Below are 21,216 nucleotides of genomic sequence, written 5' to 3'. Positions count from 1 at the left end.
TATTCTAAGTTTCAAACCGTGTTCCCCCCCCCCACTTAATCGTACGTCGTCTTGACGTCATTTATTTTAAGCCTGGTTTTCAAACATGACTTTACTGGTGTGAAGCAATTAGCGCCCTCATACGGTTGGTTTTGATTCTGAAGAGATTTAGGCGCTAACCTAAGTTACTTATGGTTTCAGCTAAAACAAAGGTCCATGTTAAGCTCCACGAGCATACATTTTTCAAATACGAAGCCAAGATGATTGGAGTAATTCGGATCAATTATGACACCAAGGTTTTCAGAAATGATTCCGAATCCGGCTTAGCCAGGATAAATAGGCGATCCTTAAACAATGCCGAAGTTTAGAAAACTCCTTTCCGGTCGACGAAGTTCAACAACTGAGGGCGCTAGTGCTTCTGTGCGGTCAGAACGAAAATGAAACAGTCGTCTGATACATCAAGCACATGTAGCTGATGCAAGAGTGTAAAATCGCCGTTTAACTTCCAGCTGTCATTTTGTTCCAAAATTCTGTCAATTTTGGTAAATTTATTCAACATGAAACTGCTGACTGACAAAGGAAATCAGCACAGTCTTAAGGCTGTCATTGCTGCATCAGTCACTGGCATCAAACTGGACTTGAAAGAAGTTGGATACACGGGTAATGATGAGTTATGATTCACTGAAGTAAACTGTACTGAGCCTAGGCCCTATCAAAAGTCAACAACTCGGTCCCCATGGGAAAAATAAAGATAGTGGATATGTCACCCCACTTGTGTGGCCTCGGTATTGCTGCGCTGTACGTTAGGCCACACGTCTGGTTTCCCAACCTGCTGGGGAGTTTAGTCCGAAACTGGTGCATATGGACTCCAGAAAGATGTATAACTCTCTCGAAAAATTTGAAGAAAGATTACCTAGTAGTAATCTAACTCGAGGGCAAACGATGAGAAATCAAAGAATACAACCATATACAGTGGTATGTAAAAAAGTGCTTAAAAAGGGTGCGCCAGAGTTTGGACTAAACTCCTCAGTACTGAGGATCAGTATAGATTAGATGTTTACAAATTGTGACTAATGTTAACAAGGATCCTTCAATATTTATGCATTGGCTGAAATTTTAATGAAAGAACTATATTAATCATTTGCAGCCTAAAAAACTTAAAAATATTGTAAACTCGATGAGAAATCATGTATTTAAAAACGGATTTCTTTTGAAATTGTACAGATCAAGTTGTGCCTTACTTGAGGAAGAATCGTTTGCCTGTTCTTGATTGCGGCAACGGAGACTATATATTCTCAGCGAATAGCATATGCAGGTGGGTTTGTATCTAAGTCCTTGGATTTACCGTAATTTTCGGAATATAAGCCGCGCGGCGTATAAGCTGCAGCACGCAAAAATCTGCAAATTAAGATTTGAAGTTGGCGTATAAGCCGCATCGGCGTATAAGCCGCATCGGCGTATAAGCCGCATCGGCGTATAAGCCGCATCGGCGTATAAGCCGCATCGGCGTATAAGCCGCATCGGCGTATAAGCCGCACCAACCACAGCGGTTAAATTTTGTAAGGCCTCCAAATTCTAGTCAAAATGCTCTGAACCAGTTCCATTTACATTACGAAAGCTATAAAAGGGCCACAAAAGTTATGTCAAATCATTTACAGTCAATTACTCTTAACAAATATGGAAATTGATGATGAGAAATAAAAAACGGGAATTGCTGCCGGCTGGCTCGTCAGTGAGCCTGTGCCGGGGAATAACATTATTTTTCCCCAGCACTTGAGAGAGTATGCAACCCACCATGTGTTGTCTGACTGGAGCGCTACAAATCCTGCTTTGTGGCAACAGACGCTGAGTTGTTTTGTCCTAAAGGATAAACAAGTCTGTTTTTACAGCAAAACTTATCAAATTGTTGTGATTACTAACGAGTAGTAACGTCAAAGTTCAAGTTTGGATCGTAACTTTCTTCGAAAACAGTCAACACGATGCTGAGATTTTTGTGGACGAATCCATTAATTTCGTAAGGGGTGATTTCACCCCTGTTTTGAGTTTTACATCATTTCTTGAATACATTTCAAGAAAAAAAATTATATTGTGACGTTGAACAACTGATTATCAAATAAAGATATGTTTCAAACTCCATAAAAAGTATTAGTTGTCTTTTTTCTTTTTTTAAACGAGGGAAATATTGGTAATTATTGTTCCCAAGAAAGTACACCCCTTTTATTACCACAAATGGTGTGGTCCATGGGGAATCCATGCAGCATGCATGCAGCATCACGTACGGCCGGTTGGTTGTCGATGTCCAAGGGACAGCTTTCACTAGCTAGCCGTACTTTTTACCGCTCGGTACCTTTTTGTGGGACGTGCTTTCGGTTTGTTAATGGCGTTCTTAATTGATAATTATTTCAGCAACACATCTCTTCTTGTACCAGTACATTAAATACACATGTAAATGTCATTTTTATTCTTCACGGCTCGGCGTATAAGCCGCCCTGTGTATAAGCCGCAGTAAACATTTTCATGGGCAAATTCAACGTATAAGCCGCGGCTTATATTCCGAAAATTACGGTAGCTGTGGTACAATGAATGTGACTTTGGATGGAATTTCTCTCGGCTGGATTGCAGCAGGAGTGTAGTCACTGAAATGCCACCCAATTTAGTTCATTGTGAAGTTTATTGTTACTACAAAATCATGTCGGTGAAGGGCGTCACCCATTTTGAAAGGAAAAAGGAAACACATTTATTTGCTATGATTTGTTTGTGTATAATTATGAAGTCTATTGTGTGTTCATCAGCATAACGTTCCACATAATTGTCCAATTGTTTAAACAGCCTTATAATTGAGTATTTTTTAGCCCATAGACTTTTTTGGTCTTGACATGTGTAAAATAAACCTGTGAATTAATGATATAATAGCCTTGGTCAATGCTCTCGTCGTTATTCGTCCCGTACGCGGTCAATCGTCGGCATATATCCTCACGCGCTATGCACATGCTTGTAAAAATACAGCGCGAACAGCGACCTCACTTCGGCCACTGTTTTTATGCAAATCAGTTGGAGACGATGTCGAGCCTTGGTTCAATCGTCGGCCAAAGCTTATGTTTTTCTTTACTTTGCGCTAGATTTCCAGCGCATGACCTCGTATGCGAATACAGATAATGTAGGCGGGGCTAATATGTGGAGTGTCCAATCACACCTTGGTAAATCATCAAATTATTTGCAGCTATTCCGGCTTTTGCGGACGTGACAGACTTTTGCGGACGGACGTTTTTGTGCATTGGTGCCGTGTGCAGAGACACACAATGTGTACGTGTATGGATTATGTACGGTGCCACGTTTCACTATGCAAGTTTCCACGCAACGATCGACCAATAAGAAAACGACATTTAAGGTCAGCTAAGGCTATTAACATAATGAGCACCACCCCCAAAACCTCACATGGACGATTGAACCAAGGCTCGACATCGTCTCCAACTGATTTGCATAAAAATAGTGGCCGCGTGAAGTCGCTATTCGCGCTGTATTTTTACATGCATGTGCATAGCGCGTGAGGATATATGCCGACGATTGACCGCGTACGGGACGAATAACGACGAGAGCATTGACCAAGGCTAATGATATAATGAAAACTCTGTTTTGTTGTTTTTAAGGACCTGTTATTTTTTGTTCACGTTTTAGATATCTACTTGCACAAGGCGGCTTGGATGTTGACGATACACAGGTGGATGAGTGGCTGGAGTGGGAGGCTACTCAACTACAGGTATACAAGTCTGATGTGGTCCTTCATAATTATGAGTGACTGGAATCGAAGGCTACACAACTAATATGTCTTCTGGGCTCTTACAAGTTTGATTCCTACCGAGTCTTTCTCAAATGTGACCTGTTCTGTCAAAATCAGACTTTTCTGGGCATAAGGTCAAAAAATGATATTTTTACATACTGTTAACATATGTTCTTTTTCCTTTTAATAGGTGGTTTGATTTTTGAAACCAGTCATTCCTGGGCAGAGTTATGCTATTTTGAAGTTCATTGTGTCGAAAAGTAGAAAATGGAGAAAATGGCCACGAATGTCACAAAACAGTTATTTCTTTAACTGATATACCTTATCAAAATCGTCAAAAATAGTATATGTAGAGTTCAAATTAGGGTTTCAAAGTTTTATATTATATTTTAGACATGTTCAGGATTACAAATATGCAAAAATTTGAAAATCGATAAAAATCACCCCCACAGCGTTTTTTGGCCCTATCTCAATTTCAACCTCTGCCCAGAAGCGTCTGCTTTTGACAGAACAGGTCACAAATGCCCTTCAGAAATACAAACTTTGCTTTGCCCATTTTCTTGACTTGTTCAGTTTTGAAATGGGCATGCCATCACCAATTTATAAAAAAACAAAAAGTGAGTGCCTTCTTTTGAAAATGAACAGGGAACCTCCTTGCCTAGTTTGAAAAAAAATAGGGCAAGTCGCAAAATGGGCACAACCAACCTTAGGGGCTTCAACTTGTTACCCCCCAAAAATCTGTAATTTTAAAGTTGAACAAAGAAATTGACGAGCGGGGTTTGAGCCTGCAACCTCCGGATTGCTGCTGTACCAACTGAGCGATGCAGCCCTTTGTTGGCGGTTCCCCATTTTGTCAAAGTCTGTTCAAGGTTCGATAGTCAGTAGCCATAAACCCATGGTATTTCGTAGCTTTGAAGCATTGCTAATGTTGCTAGCATCGTGACTTTGTCACTTGGGCGTGATCCCTGGTTATATACGGGTTCATGGCTTGTGACTAGCGCCCCATGAACAAAGAAATTGACAAAATGGGGAACCACCATCATAGGGCTGGATTGCTTAGTTGGTAGAGCACTGGAACGGCAATCCGGAGGTTGCAGGTTCAAGCCCCGCTTCAGTGAATTGCTTTGTACAACTTAAAAATATTATAATGCACCTACTAAGATCCCTTTGTGGTAAATTTGAAAAAAAAAATCTATGTTCACAGTGGAAAAGTTTTTGCAAAGATTGAGAGTTCAGACTCTCCAAACCTTTTGACGCTATTATTTTAATTTTTTTCAGCCTGTGCTAGGAGTTTTTCTGGCGTCATTATATGGTAGCGGCAAAGCCAACGTCGACAGCTTGAAAAGTCTGCTGACTCACCTGAACAGCTTACTGCAGGGAAAGCAGTTTCTTGTCGGGGTAAGACCAGATGAATTTTTTTCCATGACCCTTAAGGCCCGTCAAAATCCTCAATCCGCTGAGAAAGTGTGACGTCACCACCTCCTCAGGCCAGCTGACTTCCTTCACAATGGTTCACAGTGGTTCACATGCTTTCCATAACGACAAATTTCACGTATGCTAAACATACATGACCACAGACAGCAACTTCACATCCTACTTTTATAGAACATTTTCACAAATAAGAACCTGAAAACGGTTCACTGCCTTTCAGCAGATTGTCACCACACCGGTTACAACCAAAGTTGTGCTTATTTTCACTTCAAAGAGGAGAATCAAGCCAATTATGAAATGGATTCACGGCAGCCCTAGCGTAAACCACGGTGTTCACAGAGCCGTTGCAGTGCGCGTGAGCCAGTGATCATGGTTGCACCGAGTTGCCCTGTGAGTTACGGCGATTCCAGGGAATGGAGAGACGAGCTGGTGGTAGGAACAGGGACAACAGCCTGGAAAAAGACATACCGGGGACAGAGAGAGTGGCCTGCTTTTGGAGAGGCCCAGACTGGGACCTGGAGTGCTCTGAAACACGCAAATCTAAAATCAGGCCAACTTTCTCCATCAAGCAAATTTCTCCAAAAATTCAATTGGGCAAAGAAAAGGTTCTCAGTATTTCATCAACCAAGTTTGCAGACTCAATTCAATTTTTCAAGGAGACTTTTACGTCAATATTTCGCACATGAGAGGGAAGTCAAGTGATTTCAAAATGAGGCTAAAGACTAGACTGGTACATGTGCAACCATGGTCCAACCATTTGAACAGACTGACCTCTTCATTCATTGTCATTAGTCTGGTGGCTGACTATGGAGACATGAGTAGAAATAGAGACTAGTTCCTGGTTCATGCCACATGTTTGTCTTCGCACAGTTGATTGATGCAGTAGGGCTACCGAAGCGGTGTTGGACTGGTTGTTTCAGGTGCCAGTCTATTGTCTTGTATTGTATGTTTTCAATACCTTAAGTTTTGGGACTCTCATACACAGTATTGAGAGTCCCAAATTGTTGGACTAGGAGAGGCCTTTACCATGCAGTGCGACGATATAGGCTGATGATGATGATGATGTTGATGATGTCGCCACAAATTATGCCACCTAAAATGATTGCACAAGTTACGCCATACTTTCTTGTGCAAGTCCTATCATGAAATGTGTCATAACCGGAAGTATTGCACGCGTGAAATGTTGTGCCACTTATGTAACAAATTGTGGTGCAGGTGAAGTTAAGCCATTGCGTAAACTTTTTTGAAATTGGCTGCCGTTCTCTTGTTTTTGCTGCAGAAAGGTATATCAGCCGCAGATATCAGCGTATGGGCAGCCCTATACCCAGCCCAGGCCTCGCGGTCGGACCTGCTCCCCCAGTATCCCAACGTGGAGTCCTGGTTCATGGGCCTCAGCGGGCAGAGCGCGTTTGAGGCCGGCGTGTCTGCTGTAACCAACGGCAAAGGAGCGGGGAGTTTCAAGGCGTCCATCCTGGCTCAGCCCCTTGTTCCGATGCCCGTCGCCGATGCCAGGACCGCCAAGGATGAGGAAAGCTCAGTCAGTGAGGTAAACGGAATATTTGATTTAATTTTTATCAAGGGCGCTTTGACAGAGATTTTAAGAGCATAGTGAATGAACCTGAATTTGTTTTGTTTTTCAAATCTTGTACATCCATTATCTAGTAATGGTCAAGGAGATTACAGACTAGGAGTTTGGATCATTTCTCTGAATCATTAATTAGATATCACGGTGAATTGGCTCCGTCACGGACATAACACTTCCTTTCGTAATGCTGGAATTACCCTCTATTAGAATTTTTGTTCCGAGGGTGTGTGTTGATTCATCTTTCAGAGTGTATACCTCTGGTTCTTTTCAGAACCATTCTCTTAGTTGAGAATTTATTCGCACATGGTGTTTCCGCAAACCTTTCATTATTTAGTATCTCCACCATGCAAAGCCTCAAATCTTACTCACCTTTCAAAACCAAAACTTGACCCAGATTTCATGGGAAAGAAGTGGGGTTGTCTTATTAGGGGCAGGATTTTTTTTTTTCAGATTTTTTTCTGATTTGGGGATTTTAGAAAAGCCTAAAAGAGAAGTTTTCATCACCATATTTTTGTCCTTGAGGGTCAGAGGTTAATATGAAACAATTGAAATGGGCAGTACTTTTAATTTTTGCCTTTTAGACAAATACATGAATGTACTGTTGATATACCCAGTGTCATGCTAGGGCTCCGGAAAATATTTTTGTTCTCCCCATGTTACCCCTGCTTGCACATGTAGACAAATCCAGCAATCATACTGAAACATTTGAAGGTGCCTGACTATTCCTGTATAGAAAACAACATTTCCTCACCAGGAAAAGTTCACAGTTCTCATTCAAATGGAACAAAAATCATCATGGATTTGCAGAAGACAAAAAGTATTTGTGGCTTCAGTTTATGTATACGCCCTGAGTTTGCGTTATCGCTACTTCGCAGCTTTTTCTATCGGCAGGATGTCAGCAGTGAAGAGATGGAGGGCGCCAGACAGGCTTGGCTGTACGGCAAGGCTACGACACCGACTCCGAGAGCGAGAAATCACCCGCTGTAAGTGCATAAATTGATAACCCTCAAAACATTCCACAAAAATTGATAAATTAACATTTAATCAGAAATAATGTTATTACCCCAGCTTTGTCTAATTTGACCTGTGGCATACTGTTGAACATTGTAGAAGTCACATTAATCATTTTTGTTCCAAAAATTATGAAATATGTTAAAATACAGAAGACTATATGACACCTTTCAAGGTCCTGACATTTTATTTTCTGGCCAGGGACTTGGTTTGATAGGCTACGTACAATTCTCTTGCCTAGAGAGCTACATGTGTTTTCTAGGTCTTTGTCAGTTACAAGTACGTGAGAACATGCTGAAAATAGACTTTCACTTAGCCGTACTGCCATAGCACCGGAAGCTGATATGGCTATACAGGATGGATAAAAAATATGAAACGGAGATATTATTGCTAATTGGAACAGAAGTAGGGCACATGTGAATCAAAGGGAGATATCCTCTGTTAGGGTTGAATCTCCTCTTTAAAATGACACCCTGATCATATCATTTAATTCACGGTTGACTGAGCAGTGACCAATTTTATGAAAGGGTCTATTTAGAGAATTGCGCCACTTTTCATAGTGAAATCTCTTTTTTTCCCCACCTGCCTTGATTGGCAACCATAGCCTTTCACTCTGTGACAAATGACACCACAAAAACCACAATTGAAAAGTGGCGCAATTCTCTAAATAGACCCCTTCATAAAATTGGTCACTGCTCAGTCAACCGTGAATGTAATGACATGATCAGGGTGTCATTTTAAAGAGGAGATTCGACCCTAACAGAGGATATCTCCGTTTGATTCACATGTGCCCTACTTCTGTTCCAATTAGCAATAATATCTCGGTTTCGGTTTTTTTGATCCACCCTGTATATTTCTTAAAAGCTTGTAAAGTGTACAAGGTATTTTGATGGGAAGTGTATTCATTACCCCTCTTTGGTGCCTTTCCCTGTACCCTTCCTCCTCCCTATCCCTTCCCCTATCCCTCTCCCCCTCCCCTCTCCCCCCTGCCATCCATTCCCCCTTCCCCCTTCCCCCCTGCCATCCATTCCCCCTTCCCCCTTCCCCCCTGCCATCCATTCCCCCCTTGCCCCCTTCCCCCCTGCCATCCATTCCCCCCTTGCCCCCTTCCCCCCTGCCATCCATTCCCCCTTCCCCCTTCCCCCCTGCCATCCATTCCCCCCTTGCCCCCTTCCCCCATCCCATCCCCGTCCCACACCCTTTTCATGATCTGCTTTTTCTTCCCCTCTGGAGTCTGGTCTGCCATAACCAAACCATAAGTCTTACCCTTTGTAAACCACCATCATTTTTCCCTCCATTTCACAGTCTACCAGAGGAAGGTCAGCGTAACGTCTTAATCACCAGTGCTTTGCCTTACGTCAACAACGTACCTCATCTGGGTAACATCATCGGATGTGTGCTGAGTGCCGATGTATTCTCAAGGTGTGTGTATTTTATATGTCTGACTGAAATTATATTGCAAGGATATTTCTATTTTTTTTTTTTAAATAGTTGGATTCTAGATGCTCTGTGGTGCGATCTGAGGCAATTTCTGACCACTTTAACCAATGTTTTTTTGAGGAAAAGATGGTGGTGTACTCATTGCCTGCCTTTATTGCGATGTCACATAAAAAAAAATAAAAAAATTGGTTTCGTTTTTGGGGGGGCCATGGCCCCTTTGGCCCCCCCCCCCGGATCCGCCCTTGGTCAATGAGAGGGCCCTCTATAGTCCATTATTATGTCGCGGCCATCTTGATGTTTTCCCATTCAAATCAACGTAACCTGGAAGGAAAAATAGTCTGGTTCCTTTTTAATGTATTGTTACGTATTCAATATTGTTATTTGAATACAAGGAACATGACTGAAATGGTGGCAGCATGATAAAGGTCTATTGTATGGCAATATGAATCACAAGTAATTTAATACTGTCATTGTCTTGCCTTTTAGAAACCAGGTCAAGAAACCAGAATTTTTGATTACAATGTCATCGAATGATCTTTGTATTAAATAAAAATATGAAATTATCCATAAAAATATGAAATTATTTAAATCGAAAAATAGCAGAAACATTTCACAGCAAGTTTTACCCATTGGTTATTTTCACATTCAATCAAATTTACTTTGTTTGAATTTTCCGTCAGATTTTGTCGGTTGAGAAACTACAATTCTCTGTACATCTGCGGAACCGACGAGTACGGGACGGCCACAGAAACCAAGGCCTTGGCGGAGGGGCTCACACCCAAGCAGATCTGTGACAAGTATTACAAGATTCACCACGACATCTACAAGTGGTTCAGTATCGACTTTGACCATTTCGGCAGGACCACCACCCAACAGCAAACCGAGTACGTCAAAACATGGACGGTTGAGAATGGAACACTAGGGGTGTGCATTTACGGGTAGTAGGGAAACAGGGTACCCGTTAAACAAACCCAACCCCTAAATTCAAATCTTTGGAATTTGCCGTTCAGATTGTTCACAAGGGTCTGCCCGATAATGCTACCACAAGAGACAAGTGTGTACAGCAGTGTTGTAGTTCTTGAGACCGGTCTTGGTCTCGAAACCACTTTTTGCTGGTCTCGGTCTCAGGAGCTGTGGTCTCGGTCGTGGTCTCAGTCTCGGTCCCCCGTTGGTCTTGATATTTTGGCTGGTCTCGATTCGAGACAATTGGAGTAAAGTGTCCTGCCCAAGAACACAAATGCCATGATCCCTATATTGTATTTTTTTTTAACCAGGATTGCCCAAGACATTTTTCTTCGTCTGCACGAGCGAGACTTTCTCCTGAGGGACACAGTGGAACAGCTTCTGTGCGTCAAGTGTAATCGTTTCCTGGCCGATCGCTTCGTTGAGGGGACCTGCCCGCTTTGCAACTATCCCGACGCCAGAGGTGATCAGTGCGACAAATGCAGCAAACTCATCAACGCCACAGAATTAAAGGTAATCACTCAAAAACCATTAAACTGTCAAACGTTTTAATAACTTGAAGGGTACTGGAGGTCGCAGGTTTAAATAACTAAGCTCCCTTGATTAAATCATCAGAACTGATCACAACAGTGCCCACAGAAAATTAACATGTAAAAAAAAAAAAGATCAGTGACTCAAAAAGGTAGATATTGTGATTTCAAGTCAAACATAAAAAAGGCTGCCAGTTTGTTTCAACTATCAGCGGCATGGATATCTGTCACAATAATGTTGAAATGTGATGCTCATTCTTCCGTCGTTGTTATGCTAATCCTAATGGATTCATTATGGAAAATCTAACACGGCATTAGAGCGTTTTGCAGGATTGAGGAAGGAAGACCAGAAGGCACCGTTAAGAGGAAACTTCAAAGTTGAATTGCAAAGAATTAAAGTTTAAATTCAAAGAACGTGCCGCCGGTTTCCTGCATAGTGATTGATTTTAAACGTCAAGTTTAAGTCAAGTCTCCAATATAACTGCCGTTTCTTGCACTAAATTTGATTTGTCAAATCATGTTTTAACCAGAATCCCCGCTGCAAGATCTGCAACGACTCCCCGATCATCAAGACCTCGGAGCACCTCTTCCTGGACCTGCCCAAACTGCAGTCCCGGCTGCAGGTGTACTACGACAGGGTCTCCGCAGCGGGCGACTGGACGGCCAACGCCAAGCACGTCACATCGTCGTGGCTGCGGGACGGCCTCAAGCCGCGCTGCATCACGCGGGATCTCAAGTGGGGGACTCCGGTGCCGCTGGACGGCTTCCGGGAGAAGGTGTTCTATGTTTGGTTCGACGCTCCTATCGGGTATCCGTCTATCACGGCTAATTACACGGATCAGTGGGAGAAATGGTGGAAGAACCCAGAACAGGTGAATGACAGAGTGCATCTGGCCAAATACTACTCTGCTGTTACTAAGGGAATAAATGTGTGCTCCAGAGGTTTTTATCACTCTGTTTAAGACCACTTAGAGTCTGGGTGCTGATAATTACCCGAGCCGGAGGCGAGGGTAATTATCAGCACCCAGACTCTAAGTGGTCTTAAACAGAGTGATAAATACCGACGGAGCACATATTTATTCCCATTCATAAATACCTTTTCGGTAAAAAAAAATCATATAATTCGTTCAAAACATCCCGATTTTGTTCAACAAATGCACTTTATGCTTTTTGAAACATCCCTCTTGCAAAATAATGGAGTGTTCAGCTGGCGAGTATGATGTAAACAACCCTTTTATGGAGATTGACGCGCGCGTATCATGTTCCGCGCGATGTCGCGCAGAACGCACCTGGCGCGTTACGTTTTGAATTTAGAACTATAAAATTCTGACTCCCTGGTAGTGTTGCGCATGCCTACGTGAGGATTTTGAACGTTCAACCAATGAAACGATAAGAGGCACTGGATTTTTAGGAGTCCACATTTTATTGTGACACTGGAAAAGTGTTTAAGACCAGCTAGCCATGTCTTTATCATCCGTTTAAGACCGGCCACGTGACGGGCTCTCGACCAATAGGAATGCGTAAACTGTCTTAGGTATTTATGAATATTTATTGGTCATCAAGTCAGACAACAATAAACCTAGAAGACAGTACACTAAGATTATACTTTAAACAACATGAACGGTGATTACGAAAACTCACCGTTGCCCGAGGCCATTCAGTTCCCAAGAAATATTAAAAATGAAACAGTTAACAGAATTTTAAAAAGCAATCAATGCAAACACAACTAACCTTGTAAAATATCAATAATTTCAAAAGAAACATGTATGCAAAGGGATAATAGAATTTAATTTCCATTAAAAAACTATGAACCTGTACCCTCTAACATGCTTCAAATGGGCGTGGTATTTTTAAAATGATACCAGTCGACAAACAGTGCTATTGTGGCTGAATTAGGAAGGTTAAAGTCCGAGTTACAAATTTTCTTATAAGTCTGCTCTTTGTAAGTCTGTTTGTGAGTCTACCAGTGTAAGTTGGCTAATATATCTTTTTAAACATTGGAGTGTCATGGCCTAGCGGTTAAGAGCACCGGACTCATGCTCTGGTGTTTCAGAGGCAACAGTGGCGTGGGTTCAAGCCCGGGCCCGGACACTTGTGCAATTAAGCAAATTAAGCCGGAGGTCCTGTGTGTTGGATAAGGCCTGACGCACGTAAAAGAACCCAGTAACACTTATCGCTAAGAGAAGGGGTTTGCCCCGGTGTTTCTGGCCTCCTAGTTATACTCCCTTGTGGAAGTCCGTAGGATGAGAACCAACCAAGTACCAAGAACCAAGTCACCCGTATTATATTTCTGTAGTCTATATCATACTAAACTAGAAAGCACTCAGAGAGCACAAACCTCCGCCAAGGCTGAACAATTCCCCGCCATATTGTCAGTACGCCCAATAGAAAAACTTGCATATCGCTGGACTTGCATATTTTATTGCACATCCCCCACTTCCCCATAGTATCAAATGGTTGAGTCCATTGACCTGTTGGTTTCAATGTTGTGTGCGCTCTGCGCTCATAGACTGCACGCTGCGTTGCCCACACACGTCTCGACACATAGCATATTCGCACGTACGAAAAGTTGAAAGAATCCTTAAAAAGATCCTGCATCCAGACCCAGATCCGGATCACTTCCAAAATCGAATGGATTTGTACTTGTACCGAGGACCACCCCTAAAAAAAATCTTTTGAGTTATCCTGCTTTTTGAGTTATCCTGTTAACAGACAAACCAACATACAAACAAACCAATAAACAAACCAACACCTATGAAAACTTCTTGGCGGAGGTAATAAGTATGCTTATAGACAATGTCACTTAGGACATCATGCCTATCGGTCCCTGACAGGCAACCCATAGGTCTTCTTTAAGTCTTCCTGTAAGCCTGCTTCGTATATGGCTACAGTCTGGAGAAATGATAACGTGCTTCGTCTTTTTTTGTTCTTCTTTTAGGTGGAGCTGTATAACTTCATGGCCAAAGACAACATACCATTCCACAGCGTCATTTTCCCCTGCTCACTGATAGGAGCTGATGACAACTACACTATTGTCAATCACCTCATAGCAACAGGTTTGTAAGAAAATGACCAAACTACTAAGCATAGAATATTGCTTAGCAAAAGATATATTTGCTGAGCCAAAAAATAAGCGGAGAAGATGTTACAAGCTGTTAACTCCGTGCACAAGTACCCCCTCAACGGTTACAACAAGAGAGGGACGTTTGACGGCATTGTGCGCTCATGCGAAGACGCGACCGTTTAATGTACCTTCCCAAATCCTCCAAAATCCTCTTTGCAAAATGGAGGATTTTGCGGGATTGAGGCTACATGGCAAAAGTGTGTTGCTGATTTCGGAGGATGCACTTGTGTCAAGGTCTTGGGACAGACCTTGTGTTGTTTATGCTCAGCTGTGCATAAATTTAGGCCTAGATTATACATACTAGAAAACCTCCACACTGCTCCAGGATGTCAGGAAGTAAGGAAATAAGCTTTTTGATAATAATTTGCTAGGTTACTTTTGGGATCAATGCAGATGATGCTATATGCCTTTAAACGGACTTCAGCAAATAGTTCAAAAACCTCAATTTTCCAGAATACCTGAACTACGAAGACGGCAAATTCTCCAAGAGTCGCGGCATCGGAGTGTTTGGCGACATGGCCAAGGATACGGGTATCCCCAGCGATATATGGCGGTTCTACTTGCTGTACGTCCGCCCCGAGACCATGGATAGTACATTCAGCTGGGCCGACCTGATGCTGAAGAACAACAGCGAACTGTTGAATAACCTGGGCAACTTCATCAATAGGTAAACTTAATAAAAAAAAATTACAAACACAAAAAAAGACATAAACGTTGTGTCCGTGCAACAATGTCGTATCTCCTAAAATGGCGTGTGACGTCATGTACGTGAAACGCGAGTTTTCAATGTCAAAAGGTCGTATTTTGCTTAAAATAACCTGGATGTACATACAAAGTCAATGGACGTCGCGATTTGCAAAATATGACCATGTTGCACGGAGCACATTCGTGCGAGTTACGACTTTGTTGCAGAATCGAGTTTTGACCTTGTTGCACTGACGCGACAACAACAAAACCAACAAACCCCTAAAAAACAAATAAATAAACAAACAACCCAACACCCCAACAAACCAAAAAGATGAATCATAATGAGCAAAAACAAGTCAGTTGCCTTGGGTGTTTTGGCATTTTATTCAGAAATCAGTGGTAAATAATGTACAGTTCCAACTATTGTGAATTCTAGTATTAACTTAAAAGCCTGTTTATATGGAAATGTGTGTGTGAATAGTCGGATGGCTTTTAAAAAAAGACTTTGCATATGAAAATTACGAATGCATTGAGATTGCTATCAGTTGATGATGTACTCTTTACAAGTGCATTACCCTCCAAAAGTGAAATTGATAACTTTACAGCCAGTTGATGGTTGACAGTAACATTTTCTAATAATATTTGGGGTGGTAAGAAGCTTTGGAGGTCCAATTTGGGGATTTTAGGAATTTTGTAGAAGGTTCTTAGAAGTATAATAAAATATTTTCAAAAGAGTAAACATTTTAAAAATTATTTTCTTCAAAAGGTGTCTGGCGTTCCTGGAGAAGAACTTCGGCGGTGTCGTTCCCGAGATGGCTCTGGAAGCAGACGACGAGCGGCTTCTAGCGCTGGTCACCCGAGAGCTGAGATCTTACAAGCAGCTTCTGGAGAAATCCAAGATCCGGGATGCCTTGCGACATATTCTCAACATCTCCCGCCTTGGCAACCAGCACATACAGGCCAATCAGCCCTGGGTGCTGGTCAAGGGCGGAGACAAGGAGCGGTGAGTGGGGGGGTTTGCGAATTTCACAAAGTAATCTGACAAATAATTCTGATTATTTGATTGAATGAAATTGATTAAGAATTAGACTATTGAAATTGACTGAGCCTTCGTGCACCTTGTCCCCAAAACACCACTGGGTTGGTTCGAATCTCACTCGAGGAGAATTGTTCATTCAGTCTTTGCATTTCTTTTGTGGATTTGCATCTGGACTAGTAAGTAGGCTGTTTTGGGTTCGAGTCCCGCCTAAAACAAAAAATCTCCACATGCATACTATATACTCTGCAAATGTTTCTACATTGCCTTAAGCACTAGTGAGCGCAAGATAATGGGTTCGAATCCCACTATTTCACCAGTTGCTTTATAACTACTTTATGCACGCAGCGACCTAAGCACATGAAAGCAGGACGTCTTGGGTTCAAGTCCCTCCTATGCAACCCTTTTAATAATATTATAATAATAATAATAGTGATTACCCTGGATTGGACATTTGGGAGACATCCCCATAGACTTGTGCACAAAATTGTTCAAACTTAAATATGCCCTAACCCAATATTCCCTTGTCCTTTTTCCACGAATTTCGGTATGTTTACTAAATAGACCACGAGCAACAAATATAACCTAATTGCGACAATAAAATTGTGCCTCTAAAGGGGGGGCCGTGACATTAGGGAGACATGAAAATGTCTCCCTAATGACTGATGTCTCCCACCATGCGAAGAAATTACGATACCGTGTCTCCTTAATGGTACCATTACACGTGTAATATTAATAATGAAAATTTATAAAGTGCCCTTATCCGCCGCAAGCGGCGCACATGGCGCTGCACTGCATAACAACCAGAAAACAATAAGAATAAAGAAGCACCTGGTTGACTCGACCCTTCACCCGTCAAGCTGCAACGTCACGCTCCATCAATATAAACAAAAACGTATAGACTCTTTAACTCATTGACCCGAGCACAAGAAGGTCTAGGGTTCAACTCCTATTAGTCCAAGCTTGTTTACTCAGTCTTCATATTAAAACATTTGTTGAAACAGCATTTGAACCTCGGACCTACAGAATGCCAAAGACTTTGAGAAAATTTGCATATTCAAATCCAGCCTCAGCCAAGTTTCTTGATTGTTTACTGTGTCTCTCAATTAAGGGCAAGGGCGGGCACCGTGACCGGTCTCTGTACAAACATCTCCTGCCTGGTATCCACCATGCTGATACCTTACATGCCGGTTACCAGCCGCACCATTCAGGAACAGCTCAACGCGCCGGCGGAATGCAACGTCATCACCGAGAACTTTGTGTGCTACTTAGTGCCGGGTCACAAGATTGGCACGGTGAGTTTGAAAGAACCTTTTTTTCTGTACGTAAACAAACCTCTCGTATTATATCCTTACCACTCAACCACCCAGCTTGCAGGATTGAATCTGTAGGCCTTATTCAAGAGTCGGCCATATTGAATTTAAAAGCGAGGTAAAATCAAGTTAATTACATATTAATACCAGTGTGCTCTGATGAATAATTTAAAATTTGTGATTGAACATACCTTAATGTTTTAAGCCACAGTAATAAAGAATTGAAAGTGAGGCCAGAATGCATAAATAGTCTGGCACCATCCCATTCAACAGTTTACAATTTATAAAATACAGTCAGGGAACGTGACCAAAATGGTTCCTTCGTGAATAAGGTCCATAGCAGTGGGTACCTCAACCAAGCTAAAATACATTCGTGAAGGGCAAACCCAAAAATTGAATTTACATCTCACTGATGTAAATTTCACCCTACCAATATTGTGATTAGAACCAGCCAGCCGATCCTGGCAAACGTTGCCGTAAAGCCGTAAGACGTCTGCACTAGGAAACAGGAGGTTGTGGGTTCAAGTCCCAACTGGATTTTTTTCTCGTGAGCCCTTGGACAACACCGAGTGTACAGTGTTTTTAAAAATAGGTCGGTGAAGGGAAAAACCCAATATTGAGTTTACATCACGCCGACGCAAACTCCATCCTGTAAAGAGAATTCATACTTATTTTGAGATCCAGGAATGTATCATGACACCAATCAGGGGTAACGAAATACAAGTTCATTGATCTGATGTTTGAATGCTGCTGATAGTTTAGGAATTATTTTTGTCTTTCCTCAGCCCAAGCCTTTGTTTGACAAGCTCGACCCGGCCCTCATCGACAATCTCAAGAAGAAATTCTCAGGCCAAAAGAAACAGGTACAAACCTCCATTTCATGAAATTTTTTTATTTAAAAAAAATGTACCCTTTCAACAAAGGAAATTCCTTTTTACATATCTCGCAAGTGTTGTCAAATCGACAAGTATGTTTGCAGTGAAATGTCATATGTTTTTTTCATCGCTAACGATGGACAACAGATTCTCCTCTTGGAAACTATCAGACAAAAGGCGGCGCTCTTCGTTGTGGCATTATTGCTGATAGACGTACATTTTTGTCACGGTTTTGCCAATTTGCTAGTCTATGGAATATCCCCTTGCACTGAAAGGGTCTATGATATGCGAGCAGATTCGATGATTAATTATGCAAAACAAGACTACGTCTTGACCTCGAGATTCTGACCATTCAGAGGGCGCCTTTTATAGCAGGTCTTCGGTAACCCGTTCAAGTTGAAAGCCAATATCGGGTCTTATTAGATCTCTATGCCCGTTGTATTACAAAAAATGGCCTCCAAATTGACCAATAAACAGCTTAGTCCACATTTGGGAATGAAATGCATCATGTCGACTTCGATTGGCTGGTATGCGGGTCGCATAAATTTGCATGCTTAGATATATCAGACGTTGGACTGGAGACAGAGAGGGCTCCGTTTGACAATGGGTGATAATCAGGCTACCAATTTGCCAGGCGCGCCTGTTATTTTGCAAAAACCCTGCACAGGCATGAGTTATGCCAACTCAGTGATGGCATGTAATTCTGTTATTCATGTGTGATGTTCCTTTTGTCTCTGATATAGGACAATGGTTCCGGTGACGTGAGCGCGACCCCAGTCAGTTCAGCACCTGTTGTTGATGGTCCAGCCACACCTGCCGCTGATGCTAACGAGGTCCAAAGATTGACTGATGAAGTCACAAAACAGGTCAGTTGATCCGGTTAAAGTTATTCAATTTATTTCTGTTAAAAAAAAATGATCTTGGAAACAGATTTTTTGGGGGGCAAAAACTTAGTAAGTTGCAGTGTAGTGATACGTGTGTGAACACTTCAAGACAACTTTTAAATACCGTGTAGAAAGAAAACACTGCATACGCATACTAATTGCCATGTATTTGTATACAGGCTAGTAAAAAAAAAAACAGTCAGATCACATTCATGTAAACACTGTCAAATTCCATCAACAGACAAAAGAGGTATTTGGTAGGTACAGCTGGCATATCAATCACCTCCAGTCAAAGCATGGCTGTATCAAACTAACAAGGGGACTCTTAACTGTTAAAAACAGTCGCTTGATTGATTTTGACTGCTGTGATGGTGTAGCGAGCATATCATGTTTGCTGCATGAATATCTATTCCATAGACTATTGATGACATGTACAGCTGAATCATATAAATGGAACCAAGCCAATATTTCATTTTGTTTTTCCAGGGGAGCGTCGTCCGCAAGCTGAAGTCGGAGAAAGCCGAGAAATCAGAGATTGACAAGGAGGTGAAGAAACTGCTGGCACTCAAGCAGGAATTAGCAACTGCCTCTGGTCAGAATCCCGCCACGCCCGACTCCTCCTCCTCCAAAGGCAAGAAGAAGAAAGGAGGCAAGAAATGAGGAACAATTTTAAAAATTGCTATGAGCATTGCTCCTTTCGATCATTTGATACCAGTGGCCCAATTTTTGGACCGAAGCTGATAGCCTGTGTACCTTATCAGGACAAATTGAAATGGATCTGTGTTGATCAAAAAAGAGACTTTTGCAGACAAACTAACAAAGTAAATTAATTCAAGAACTTTGTGATTGATTGGGTTAAAACAGGGTCTCAGTTTGTCCCTTTACTTTATATGCTGTTATTAATACCTCAAATTATGACATTTCTGTGGACAAAACTACTCTCTCGTATTTTGATTTGGAAAATATAAACTAATAATTTCATCTTTAAAAAAGTGTAGAAAAGTACTCAAAAGTGGCTACGAGTTTCCCAACCCGCACCTTAAATATTCACAAATTCATCATTTCATTTAAAAAAAATAAAAATAGTTTCACTTTTAAAGAGCACAAGTAGTAATGTCACAGTTACATTAATTTTCTGATAATATTATGTTTAAAGAGGTAAATTGTGTACACCTATTTCTTTTTCATTTACATGTACATGTATTGCAATCTTCTAAGTGCACATTTTTATGAAACCTACATTATGAATATTTAGAATCAGTGAAAAAAATATTGAAAACAGTTGTTTATAAACGCATACAAATGTTACTATAAATTGTTATCAATTAAAAATTTTATGCAAATTTCTCCTGCATTGTTCAGAGTTGTACAAGTTTCTGAATGAAATGAAATAAATGAAATGTCTGAAGATCCAGGATTTTGATTCAAACGAAAATTAACTTGATGTTAGACTCCAACCTTTTTTAAAGGCAATTTACAATCAGACGTTTAAAGTATTCGTTGTTAATTTGTGAGCAGATTGTAAAAGAAAGTAAAAATCTTAATTTCTTTTTTTTTCGTGAAAATTGATATTTTGGATTAATTTTCTACCATATTTTCGTCGAATAATTCCTTCTAAAGAACCCCTCTATCCAAAAATCGGGTAGGAATGGACTCTCGGGACCCTTAGGCAACTTCCTTTCAAGTTTGGAAAAATTTAATTTTTCATCCAAAATTGAGTAAAACTGCGAGGGGTTAGCCTTACATTTTCATTAGAATTTGACCAAAAAATGATTTTTTTCTGAAAACATGTGAGAAATGCTATTGGATGCAAGACTAGCACATAGGCGTAGCCAGCGGGGAGGGGGGGGGGGAGGTAAGGGGAGTATTTCCCCCCCCCCCAAATATTTTGTAAAGACTGCCTTTTTCCATTCAAACACCCTTTTTTTTAATAGGGTTTAACACCCCCCTTAACTTTTAAAGAGTGCCCTTTTTTAAGAAGTGCCTTTTTGTCTAAACAACTTCCCTTTTTGTGGCATCTGCCGGCCATTTGGGGTGCCTTTTTCTGAATTGCGCATCGCCCTGAAAAGCACCATATGTTGGCAGTTTCAGTGCATAATCGTTGTTTTGAACAGCGCCCCCACCGACAGATGATCCCCCCCCGCGTTTTGATTTCACAGAGGCCAAGTGTCCGGAGAAACAAACCGTCTACATTCCCGTACTACAATTCGCCTCTTCGTGAAAACGCAAAACGGCACTTTTGGGGAATTCGCCCATTCGTTAATTAGGTCAATTAAGATTAAAATCTTAATTAGGTCAATTAAGATTTTAATTAATTTTTTTAAAGTATAACCTCACCAGGTTGTAGATATATTCATATATTTATTCATATTCACCAACCCCCCCCAAAAAAAAAATTCGAAAAAATAGACGATTCTCATGAAATTCGTGAAAACAGTGACGTAATGTTGACTTCTGTTTCGTCCATGGAGCTAGCTAATGCACATAGCAATGTTCAATGTTTCTCTGCCTATTCATACCAATCGTTTTTGAGCAGTATTCTAAGGAAGCCGAATGGCCGAGTGGTTAGATTCCTCGTCT

At 41.4% G+C, this 21,216-nt stretch overlaps 1 protein-coding gene across 1 annotated transcript; it reads left to right on the top strand.

The window, feature by feature from the left end:
- Positions 1-417: 417 nt before the first annotated feature.
- LOC119745730 (methionine--tRNA ligase, cytoplasmic-like) lies at positions 418-20,075 on the top strand. Its single transcript, XM_038222278.1, has 17 exons — positions 418-639; positions 1,204-1,294; positions 3,655-3,736; positions 5,036-5,155; positions 6,468-6,734; positions 7,665-7,756; positions 9,090-9,206; positions 9,905-10,108; positions 10,499-10,700; positions 11,248-11,589; positions 13,656-13,773; positions 14,295-14,508; positions 15,295-15,531; positions 16,676-16,859; positions 17,663-17,740; positions 18,496-18,618; positions 19,123-20,075. Exons 1-17 carry the CDS (start codon positions 537-539, stop codon positions 19,294-19,296), a joined length of 2,748 nt encoding a protein of 915 aa, XP_038078206.1. The 5' UTR covers positions 418-536; the 3' UTR covers positions 19,297-20,075.
- The last annotated feature ends 1,141 nt before the right edge of the window (positions 20,076-21,216 follow it).

The sequence above is a fragment of the Patiria miniata genome, unplaced genomic scaffold (genome assembly GCF_015706575.1).
Source record: "Patiria miniata isolate m_02_andy unplaced genomic scaffold, ASM1570657v1 HiC_scaffold_7, whole genome shotgun sequence".
NCBI lineage: Eukaryota > Metazoa > Echinodermata > Asteroidea > Valvatida > Asterinidae > Patiria > Patiria miniata.
The sequence above is the reverse complement of the archived record's forward strand: the minus strand, read 5'-3'. Positions and strand labels throughout refer to the sequence as shown.

Excerpts from the sequence above, each read along its gene's own strand:
- LOC119745730 (XM_038222278.1), top strand. The coding sequence starts at position 537 with ATGAAACTGCTGACTGACAAAGGAAATCAGCACAGTCTTAAGGCTGTC. Across the intron at positions 1,295-3,654 it reads TCAGCGAATAGCATATGCAG|ATATCTACTTGCACAAGGCG; the intron begins GTGGGTTTGTAT and ends TTCACGTTTTAG. Across the intron at positions 6,735-7,664 it reads AGGAAAGCTCAGTCAGTGAG|GATGTCAGCAGTGAAGAGAT; the intron begins GTAAACGGAATA and ends TTCTATCGGCAG.